Here is a 12,379-nt window from a genome sequence, read left to right as displayed (position 1 = left end):
TCTAACGGTAGCAATATTCTTCTTTCAAATCACTGTATCTCTGGAGAAAACTGAAGACAGCCATTGACTTCAGAGGGACACATTTATTTTCAATGAACCTCACTTATATCTCAGTGGTCAATTTAGGAAAAGGGAGATGGTTTTGCTTATTTACTAATTTTGTTGTAGCTTGTTTAAGATTTTAACTTCCTTTATAGAATATAAGCCTGTGAGAATTTTAAAACTACGTATGTGAGGCTTTGTAGTGTGATACTAAGGGGTATATTGTCAGGACAAGCTGAATTCATTACCACTCTTAGGGGCCTGTGTCACTTTGAGAACGTTACTTAGGTTTTCTAAACCTTATTTGTTTCATTTTAAGATAGTTATGACAAGTGTTCCTTATAATTCTGCAACACACTGTGTCTTTTGGTTTTATGTTATAGTTTAGAGTTTTATAAATATGTTATTTTGAGAATTATTATATTAAAATAATGAAAACGTCCTTTGTTCTATATCATTATCATTATGTGTAGCACTTAAAACACTGGCATTTAAATAGTATGTGATGGATGTAGAACAAATGAAGTCATAAAGAAAACAGAATTTCCAATCAGCCATTGAACTAGATCTTGAAAATTCAGAAAGAAGTTGGTAGACAGAGAATGGAAAATGCTTACTTCTTGTAGAAGTTATGTTATGTACATAAAAATAACTATGTGATGTTCAAAGATAAGAAGGAAAATTTGCCAGTTTATGAATTTTAATTTTTTTCATTATAACCATTTGGAAGCCAGGGAAAGATTTTAGTATGAGTATTAGATTTGCTTTTTTTAGAAACATAACTTTTACTGGGGCAGGCATTGGAGATGAACTGGAAAAACACCCAGGACAGTTGGGAAACTTGAAATATCACAGAAGTATCAGTGGAGGTTAAAAAACACTTTTCTGAGGGTTACGTTAATAAGCATTAGTGCCCCACTCAATGAGAATATCGAGGACAGAAGAGAAATTTATTTTATCTGAAATAATAAAAAATTTTTAAAATATGTTTTTACTGATTTCAGAGAGGAAGGGAGAGGGAAAGAGAGATAGAAACATCAATGATCAAAGAAAATCATCTATCGGCTGCCTCCTGAACACCCCCTACTGGCAATTGAGCCTGCAACACAGGCACGTGCCCTGACCAGGAATCAAATGATGACCTCCTGGTTCATCAGTCGATGCTCAACCACTGAGCTACACCAGCTGGGCTAATAAAATTTATTAATGTGGGGGCGGGGGGAGGAGATCTGGAAAAAATTGTCTTATAAGATTCATAGATTAAGAAAAAAAAGAATATTGAGTGATGAAAGAGTTGAATTTTTAATTGAATGCATGTCTTTAGTTTATAAGTGATACATTAATAAGAGGGCATAGCCTATAGGCATTCATGTTTAAAAAAATGTAAAACACTTCAGAAACATCTGTATGGAAGATGCCTTTTTGATTCCAGAACCCGCCCAGAGAGCCTTCTTAGGGTGCCTGAGTTTTCACTTCTCACAGTTTGACTTTCATCTTCCTGCCATGATTTACTGGACACACATTTTCATCCCTGGCCCTCACCCTCGGGTTCCCCATCCTAGCCTCAGTGCCTTGAGTAGTGTCCCAGACAAAGTAAGAGGCCAGGGGGTAGATATTGCTGAATTAGTGGATAAATGGACAAATGACTTATTTTTTAAATCTATCATTGGTTGAATTAATTGCTTGTAGTTTTTAATGCACATTGGAACAGAGTCAAATCTTAACTGTTGATCATAAAAATATGTGTGAAGCAGTGTGATTGTGTGGGAGGATTATAGACCAAGGAGTTAGCAGCGGTTCTCAACCTGTGGGTCGCGACCCCTTTGGGGGTCGAACGACTCTTTCACAGGGGTCGCCTAAGACCATCCTGCATATCAGATATTTACATTACGATTCATAACAGTAGCAACATTACAGTTATGAAGTAGCAACAAAAATAATTTTATGGGTGGGTCACGACACGAGGAACTGTATTTAAAGGGCCAGAAGGTTGAGAACCACTGAGTTAGAGGGACCTCATGTCTAATTTCCAATTTATATCATCTGGGTTTTTTTCATTTGAATGTGTCAATAAAACTTTATAGAGTTGTTGGGAGTCTTTAAAAATAACCTATAAAGTAGATTGCACAATAGCTTATACTCATTAAATGTTAATTTAATTTGTATTTATGTGGCCTTGGCTAAATGACTGTTCTCTATATTATGTTGAAAATAATCATAGGTTAGCTATATATATATAATCTAGCTCAAAAGTGAAGCAATGTAATTATGTGAAATAATTTCAACATAGTGAAGTCAGAGACTATCTTTTGATAACCTTCTCTTTTCCTTTGGTATTAATACAAATTATCTATATCCATAGATTTTTGCAAGTAAGTGGGAGCCATGGAACTTTAACAGGAATGCACCAGGAATATATATATAATTTGTGCTGTTATAAGGAGAAATAGGACCATTTGGGGTAAAAATCCTCAGCCTTGGAAAATGGGACATTTACATAAAGAAAGGATAATAACATTTGAAAAAATATGAAACACAATTTGAACTTGTACATCCTTCGTTCTTGCTATCCACAGGGAAAAATAATACCATTGATTGCAATCAAGACTGTCTTGTGAGTCTGAGAAAGAGAAAGGGAGTTCTGGTACTGTACTTCTTTCATATTTTGATTCGGGGAAATTATTGTGTCCTTTTGGTGTTACAGATCTACTTGCGATTCTTGGACTATGAGATGCAGAACTCAAATGAATGCAAGAGGAATTTTGTGGCCGTGTATGACGGCAGCAGTTCCGTGGAGGACCTGAAAGCCAAGTTCTGCAGCACTGTGGCCAATGACGTCATGCTGCGCACAGGCCTGGGGGTGATCCGCATGTGGGCGGACGAAGGCAGTCGGAACAGCCGATTTCAGATGCTCTTCACATCCTTTCAAGAACGTAAGCTTCTGGGCTGGCTGTCCTTCCCATGTGTGCAGTGATGCAAGTCTCAAAGCTGTTAGAGGTGTTTTCTCGGTGCAGTCTGAGCTCAGCAGGGTGTGGTTGGGTAAATTATAGAATCACGGAAAGTCTCTTTCCTTCTTTGGAATCCAGTGACAGGAGAGAGTTTTACCCATGACATTCTGTCTACTTATGTATCAAAACCTTGCTAAAGACGATTCCCACTATTTGGCTGGGAAATGATGAGTTCTCTGTATTTGGCTGAGCTCCTACAAAGCTTACAGAACTGATACAGCAGTGTCTGATGAAGTTTGATTATAAATCTTAAAAACATACGTAGAAATATTTGGTAGGTTCTCTTCAGTAACTTCTCTTGCAGTCCCATTTATTTCAAATAGGTCTGTACCTACAGAGTTTCTATTAAAGTAGGCAAAGAGAGAGAAATGCTTGGGAAGGGAGTAAATATAAAAAGTTTCAAAAATATATATATAATGGCACAATGTGTGATACCCAGACTTAGGTGCAAAGCATAGCAATTTCAGAAAATTGTGTTCTAACGAATAATGAGTCATACTAATAGATATATATTTGGGATATTCTTTAGAAACCTTGAATAATTCATGTTTAACAAATGAATTCAAATAGAAAATAATCCTGAGAAATTGGCTACCTTTAACAAATTGGCACCTTGTAATTTGAAGCTATACATTTTCAAATATATCTGAAATGTCAAGGATTTCTCAATGATAGGCACAGTAGCCAATCTTTTTCAATTCATAAATGCTAAATCTATCAGACAGTTCTTTCGTATAGTGAATAAATAGTTCAGGTCTTAAATTCCTCTCTAATTATCCAATTGGAGAATTCTAAGACCCCAGAAGTATTGAATGTCACTCAGTCTTTCTAAATCTTGATACCATCATAGAGTGTGTTAAATAACTTACCCAGCATTATTGCAGATTTAAAAAGCAGGTTGCTATCCATGTCTTCATTTCAGTAGTTGATCAAAATGTTAGAAATAGTCCATCTTTATTTCAGCAAGGTATTTTTTGGGGAAAAAAAGAATACCCAAAATTCTTGTCATTTTTTTTGAAGAAATTCAGGCAATATTGGTCCCTTCCAACTCAGATTTATGAAGATCTATGAGTATTTAAATTTTTTCTTATGTAAGAAATGGTGAATGATATCATACTGTGCATATATTATTAGAAATATTCCTACTTGAGTAAAAGGTAAAAGTTTCCATGCATATATAATTAAATTATTTCCAGAAGTCATTCAAGTGGGTGGACTTTTCAGTGACTAATCCAGAAGACACAGAGTCCTCTTTCTCCATAGGAAGAAAGCACTCTACATTTTATGTTCCTACACAGTAACAGATGATTACTCTCATTTGAATGATGAGTATTACAATGGCATTCTTTGTGATTATCTCATAAATTTACAATAATCTTCAATTGAAACTAATTTAGTCATTGCCTTTGTAGGTTTGCTTTGATATCTATCTAATGGAGATGGGCACATTTAGAGGTACTGCAAAAGAGATCATAACATTTTTAAGTATTAAGTGTGACTTGTAGTTTTTAAGAAAGATAACTTATTTAACATTTAAATATATTCTGAAATGAACTGTAAAACTGATTAAACATTGTAACCACACAACCTTTGTTTAATCATCAGAAATATCAAAAGATCACAGTGTCAGTAACTAAGAGGTCATTTTGAGAGGTTAATGGTATGCCTAACAGAAGGCCTCCTGGAGAATTAAAGGTAATGACCTTCAGGGATCTCAGTAGGAGCCAAGGAGAGAAAAGGGATGATCACAAACAGATTTATGGGTGTGACTTTAGTGTAAGAGAGCAAAACCTAGTGAATTTTAAGCAAGGTCCACAAGGTTCTTGAGAAAATTATTTCAGCATAAACACTGTCAACTTGGACTGAAAGGGACAGCAAGTACAAAATACAGAAAGGTTGTCAGAAAACCAAAATCCTAATGGTGTGAAGCAAGTGATAAAACTACTCAGCTGCAAACGTATGTTGCCTTTCATGAGAAAGAAAGGGTGACTCAGACAACAGAAGCAAGAGCTTGGAAAGAAAAGTCCACAGCTACAGAGGATTAAGTCCTAGACCCTGAAACATAATCAAGAAAAATCAAACATTTCCCCTGCTGGATTTTAAAATTGTTATGGACCAGTGGCTTCTGTTCACTTTCTATTCTCTTTTTGGTGAGCCAGAATCTTCATACATGCTATCTTATGGCTGTCCCACCATTGTGTGTTGGGAGTGTTGGGGCAGGAAGCTTGTCTCTTTGGTTTCATGAGTACATACATAGAGGGGAACTATACCTTTGGGACTGAAGGTCAGGCTTCTTCAAGGTCTGCTCTCAGAAACCTCATTTGTAAACATTTTAGATGACTGAGATGGTGAAAGTTTTGACTTAGAGCTGGTGAAATTAAGATGATATTTTGGACTTTGAATTGATGTTGTAATGGAGTGATAATCTTGTGAGCCTTGGGAAAGAGTGAATGTATTTTGTACCTGAGAGGGAAGTGAAGCATTGGGGCCAGCTGGTGGCCTATGATAAGCAGGATTTTGTGATGACACCAATATTTTCACTATGGGTGTACAAGCTATATACTCCCCTTGAGTGCAAGAAAAATCCGTGAATATCATGGGGTGTTACTCCATGAGCATGTTACATTATGTGGCCAAAAGGTTATTACATAAGTAGGTAAGACCCTTAATCACTTGACTTTGAATTAATTATAAAGGAAACTTTCCTGATTGGTCTAATTATATACAAAACATATTAGTAAGAATTTGTATGCCTCTTTAAAAGGTCTAAATGTCAGAAAGGAAGAAGTCAGAACTCTAAGCTGTAGCAAATACTCCTAGCCTTAAGGGATCACACTGCCATGTTATAGATAGAGCCATTTGGCAGAGAATGGTGGGGGACCTCCAGGAGCTAAGAATGTCCCCCAGTTGGAAGCCAGTAAGAAAGCAGGAACCTCAGTCCTACATCCCCAAGGGACTGAATTCTTTCAATAAACTGAATGAGGTTGGAAGATAAGAACCCAATCCACGATTCTCATGCTCCAGATAAGAACCCAATCCACAATTCTTTACCTCTAATGCATCCTTAATTTTAACATTCTGAGACCCTAAGGAGAGAACTCACTCAAACCAGACTTCTGACCTACATAACTGAGATAATAAATGGGGGTTGTTTTAAGCCAGTAAATTTGTAATGATTTGTTAATCAGTAGTAGAAGACTAAAACATTCATTTAATGTGATGGATAATCTAAATGTCAATCTATCTATGTTACTTAGTATATTACTTAAATATATTAAATACTATATTATTATTTTTAATGTATTTTTATTCCTAAATTTGATAGTTTAGGAGGTATAGAAAGATATAACTGTAGGCAGTATAAGAAAAATATTCACCCCAACATCAGCTTAACCCTAAAGTTGGGTATCTACTATAGTTTATTAACCTAATCATCGGTAAGTTTTCATTTTTGTACTATTCATATTCCTCAATCCATTCATTTGTTCCTTCAGTAAGCACACAAGCACCCAGGCACTGATGGCAACCAGATGGATAAGATGTTTGTTCCCTTTAAGGTGCTAGCACACTTATTCAAATTAAATTCAAGGGTGTGACTTACTTCAGAAAATGTGCAATTATATCTGGTACTCTGCTCCACACTCCCACCACACACTTCCTCATTTACTTTAGTAAGTTATCTACTCTGAAGCATATTCTAAAAAGCCTAATTCTCTCCTTGTAGAGATTTTTCTCCATCATTTTTTTAGTTGGATCTCTACTCTTCTGCGAGGTAATTGATTATTATTTCACAGCTCAATGTTATTATCTTTTCTTGTCTTGAACATTGTTAAACCTGCCATCTGCCTCTTATATACATAATTTGCATTCTAAACTGGATAGAGCAAATTCCTAATTTTTGGTACACAAATAAAATTGTCATATCACCTCAATTAACTAATTTGATGGATTCTAAATGGAAAAAAGTATAGAAATTATAATTCAATAATTAATGTAAAAATGCACAGAGTTCAGTAACACTGTGAATATATACCAAAAATATTAATTACATTCAACTTGCAACCATAATATTAAATTTCCCACTAGAAAAAGCAAGACCAAATATGTTTACATATTTGGGGTGAATTCTAAGATCAAAAGTCATTATACTCACTATGTACTTCACCAAGGAAAGAAAATACTACCCAGTAGAGGAAGCATTGTTACCAATTATAACATAGACTAAAATGTAAATTGATGTTTTATTGATATAGATCTCCAGCCTCACCATTATGAGTTTATGTATTTTAAAAATACTAAGACCACTGTATTAATACGAAAATATTTACTTATATATGTCATACAGCCATATAAGTAACAGATGGCATAGATTTCAGTATTAACAATATACAAAATATGCTGGAAAAATTGTGGAATATGCCATATTTTGGTACATCTTTCTAAAATAGATACAGAACAGTGTGGATAAAGGAAAATATCACTATACACAAACCTACAAAATTTAAAATATGCATTTATATATAAACATAGGTCAAATGAAAAGGAAAACACTGAACTGGAGACCAAATGGCAGCATAAAGGAGAGACAGTGAGTAAATATTGTTATGATTTAAAGAATAAAGTTTATATAAGACAATAGGAAAAAGTTCTATAGGCATACCAATAGAAAATGGGGCAAATGAAGGAAAAAAATTATAGAGAAGCATAAATGGCTCTTGGTAAAGGAAACAAACAACTTTGCATATTGGTAAACAAGGATATGTAAATCAAACAGGAATGAGACATCATTTTCTTCCATCAAAATGTTTCAAAAATAGCAATAATGAAATACCTGCTTTTGAAGATGATGTGATGAAATAAATATGTAGGCTAGTAGGAAAGTAAAAGTTTTCAAAAGGACAATTTAGCCCTATATATCAAAATTCTAAACTAGGTACAAAATTATAGATATAGATATAGATGTAGACATAGACGTAGACATAGACATAGATATAGACATAGATATAGATGGCCCCATCTGTTGATCTAAAAAATAACCTAAGAATATACATTAGTGGTGAGTGTTTAAAATCATTTTAAAAGTGGAAATTGTTTGAATGGCTTGGTTAAGTCATTCTTGAAACATGTATATACAAATTAACTATTAAGATAATGGGGTAGATTGATACTTTATGACCTTGAACTGTTTTGTTTTTTTTCATTGAATTCCTTAGAAAACTGTGCAGAATTGTCATTGAACTTTTGAGATCAACATTGTCTTAAGTAGAGCAGGGATCTGCCAGGGATCCTGTGGACATGAATGAAGGCAGCTCATTCCTTGTAATTTTGAGTGGGATTTTAGGATATAATATACATTGACCTCTTTGATTTTTGGCTTTATAGCCACTGTTCTTTATGTCTGTTTCTGAAAATAGGCAATATGCATTTGTCGTATGGAGATGGGGATAATTATTCTAAATAGTCAGCCTTTGAACTTGCAGAATCACAACCCTGAGAGTAGTCCATTTATGCTTGGTTCTAATAGTAGAAAACTGTGCAGAATTGTCATTGAACTTTTGAGATCAACATTGTCTTAAGTAGAGCAGGGATCTGCCAGGGATCCTGTGGACATGAATGAAGGCAGCTCATTCCTTGTAATTTTGAGTGGGATTTTAGGATATAATATACATTGACCTCTTTGATTTTTGGCTTTATAGCCACTGTTCTTTATGTCTGTTTCTGAAAATAGGCAATATGCATTTGTCGTATGGAGATGGGGATAATTATTCTAAATAGTCAGCCTTTGAACTTGCAGAATCACAACCCTGAAAGTGGTCCATTTATGCTTGGCTCTAGTAGTTATTTCTTATAAGCCCTCCTTTTGGGAGTTGGCACATTCAATGATGAAGTGAAATATAGCACCTTTACCAGAACTGTGTGTCTAAACTAAAGGCTGTTTTAGATATGTGTTCATCAGTCGTGGAAACAAAGCCTGGGCCACATGTCCAAGTTCCAATAATAATCAAAGTCTAGGCCCCAAAGAGATATAGCATCCTCCTTATTGAGAGTCAAGTCACGTCGCATTGCATACAATGAATAAATTGTGTAGCTGACCCAAGGTAGACATAATCATAGTATAAAGTGTGTAATAATTCCTTGCACTCCAAGTAGTAATGGTTAAATCATGATGTGGTTCATGCCCTCTGTCAGGAAGGGAATGTTCTCTGTCCATGGAACATAATTTTCACATGAAGGTGTTTCTCTTTTCTTAATATGGTATTTTTTTGCCACAGTAAGAATATGCAATTTTAGCAGAAATATTTGGAGAGATCTAATGTGATTGCTATTAATTTGAAATTTGTGAATAGAATTTATTCTATTAAAAAGGGGGATTGAAATATATCTTCCTCAATAATACTGGATATTTTGACCGATAACCAAGTCACATCGGAACATAGAGTTTTAGAGGCAGGTATTGATTTTTTTTAAAAAAAAATATGAAGATGATAAAGGAGATGAAGTGAAGATGCACAAATCTATTTCTGGCCTCAAATCTGGTCATCATTTCTCAAGTAAAATGTCATTTCTTTTGATTGAATAGCCCGGGGGCCATTTTAACTTTAAAGTAGATGGCAGGAAAATTTTTTCCATTTATTTTGGGAAGTACAAGGAAAAACTTTTATTTTGAGGTTATTTCTGATGGCCAAATATGTATTCTCTACATTTGCTTTTTTCTATAATTAGAATACTACTATTGAAAATGATACTTAGCAGTAAGCAATGCAAACTTATAATAATGTTAAGCTTTGTTCTCATCTCTGAAGCAACAAAAGTGATGGGCTCTAGAGAACCGAGAGTATCAGAAAGTTTTAATAAATCAAAGTCTCCAGAGCTGATCAGAGTTGAGTTCAAGAAATGAAGCAAGGGCATGTGCCTGTTCTGGGCTGCCTTTCCATGCAGTGTTGTGACCATTTCATTCCAATTTAAAGATCGGAGAAGTAAGGAATAAAAAGAGCATCTGCAGAAGATCACATATATGTGTGAGTGTGTGTGTGCATGTGTGAGTGTGTGAGGCTGTGTGCGTGTGTGAGCCTGGGTGTGTTTACACATGCACACAGGTATGTGAGTGTGCATGATTGTGTGTGTGTGTGTGTGTGTGTGTGTGTGTGTGTGTGTGTGTGGCTGTACACACTGTACACACACAGGCCAGGGCAGAGGGGGGTTGTGAACATTTGACAAACCTCAAATTAAAGAAGTTGAAAGAGAAGGTTTTGAGGAAAGCAAGAAACAAGGAGAATATGTATGGATAGGAGATTTGGGACAGTGGCTAGGGTACTTTAGGGAAACACCTGGCCTTAAGTCCTAAGTTGTTTTTTTTTTTAATAATGTCATGATTTTTAAAGAAAAATAGGATCAAGTATCACTTCTATTTCCAGATTTTCCTGACGAAATCTGATGTTCTTTGGCTTTGCCTATAAAACTCCTATTAAGACACCTTGCTATAATATAAAATGTTTCTATGGTCCAATGTACTCTTCCATTACACAACTGAGATGCAGGATAATGAAAAATATCCTATATTCCCAGTAAAATGTTGGTTACCATTCCTTTAAAAGGTTATCAGATGGAACCATGATTTACACTGCTGTTTCTAACTTTGCCAGGTAGTTGAAGTTAGCCTCCAACAGTCTTTCCAATACATCTTCGCTGCTCATCAAGTCCTACAGCTTCTCTCCAGAGTGTGCCCTGGTATAATCCTGAATTCCTAATGTTAAATTCAGCAAACCTTCAAGGAACTCTTCCACACTCAGTCATTCCAGTTTGACATTTAAGAGAGTTTAAAATTGGTTTTATTAAAAAAAATTTTAAATGTGTAATATGTGGTGCTGCTAGACTATTTTTATGTATTGTAAATTACTTGGGGTTTTGTCACTTTGCAGATTCTGATTCTATTAAGTCAGGGTAGGTCTTGATTCTGCATTTTCAAGAAGACCCCAAGTGATGCTGCCACCGATGATCTGAAGAGAATGAATAGTAAGTAGCAAGGTTTAGGGGGAAAAAACATTAAAGAAAACATACACACAACAGGTTCCAAAAGAAAAGTTTGTAAATTTTAATATTTATAAAGAAAATTTAACATAAAATGAACTCATTGATGAAGATGTGGAAACCATGTGTGTTAAGACAACCTGAGAATTGAATCTCAAAAGGAAATTAGTAACAATCATCTAACAAATCTTTTCATCTTCCTACTCTTTTTCTATTTGTTTCCTTTTCTCTCCCCCCAAGCCTTTTTTATCTTGTGCTCCTTTACCTAATTCAGGTATGCTCAGAATTTTTTTGTTTAATTCCTTCTAAAGTTTTTACTTTTTAAGAATCAGGAATAAATAGATATAAACATTGTTTACCCCAGATGCATTAGATTCATGGTTTAAGCATCATGATGGATTGAAACGCTATTTTACCAAAATGTGGTGCATACTGCCACCTCGTGGTAAGAATGGGAACATGTGAGGATTAAAAAAAATCATGGAATCTGAGTTACTCTGAATTTTGAGTATTGCTTCCTTAGCTGTCATTTTATTACAAATAAAACTAAACTTCAAGTTTCTTCCAGGTAAACTTAGGAAATAAAGTTGCTGTTTTTTAAGAGGCAATATATATTGATATATGCATACTGAATTTCTAAGTAGAATTCATCCTCTGCCAAATGGTAGAATGCATGCCTTCTCTGCAATAGTAAGAGAGCAAAGAAATGATACTGAGGTTCATTTTCTGAGAATATCATAATTTGTGTTGTATTTGAAAACCATGGCACTAAAGGTTAATTCTCCACCTGCAAACACACCTATCAGAGTAATCAGCTCTCTGGGATACTCAGGTGTGCAGCCTAGCCAGCGTTAAACTCTTCTCAGTAATATTTGTCAATTAATATTATCTGTTGAGTATTTACTACACACCTAAAAATGGTAAGCAATATAAGAGATTTTTTAAATATAAATTTATTTATTTATTTTTAATTTAAATTCTTTATTGTTTAAAGTATTACATGAGTTTCCTTTTTCCCCCATTGAACTCTCCCCAGCCGCTCCCATCCCCCCCAGCATATGCCCTCGCCCCCCTACTGTCTGTGTCCATTGGTTATGCCCATATGCACGCATACAAGTCCTTTGGTTGATCTGTAACCCCCTCACTCCCCGCCTTCCCTCATAGGTTGAACGGTCTGTTCGATGCTTCTATGTCTCTAGTTCTATTTTTGTTCATCAGTTTAGGTTGTTCATTATATTCCACATATGAGTGAGATCATGTGATATTTATCTTTCTCTGACTGGCTTATTTCTCTTAGCATA

The 12,379-nt window shown here is 35.0% G+C and overlaps 1 protein-coding gene across 2 annotated transcripts in view; it reads left to right on the top strand.

Annotated features, from left to right (window-relative positions):
- NETO1 (neuropilin (NRP) and tolloid (TLL)-like 1) overlaps positions 1-12,379 on the top strand; it is an 86,655-nt gene that overhangs the window by 64,307 nt on the left and 9,969 nt on the right. For both annotated transcript variants that reach the window (XM_005861566.2, XM_005861565.2), the window contains exon 7: positions 2,747-2,975. In XM_005861566.2, the coding sequence (XP_005861628.1) occupies positions 2,747-2,975 (229 nt within the window). The remainder of the gene's footprint in view (positions 1-2,746; positions 2,976-12,379) is intronic.

This window comes from Myotis brandtii, unplaced genomic scaffold (assembly GCF_000412655.1).
Source record: "Myotis brandtii unplaced genomic scaffold, ASM41265v1 scaffold154, whole genome shotgun sequence".
NCBI classification, from domain to species: Eukaryota; Metazoa; Chordata; class Mammalia; order Chiroptera; family Vespertilionidae; genus Myotis; species Myotis brandtii.
The sequence above is the reverse complement of the archived record's forward strand: the minus strand, read 5'-3'. Positions and strand labels throughout refer to the sequence as shown.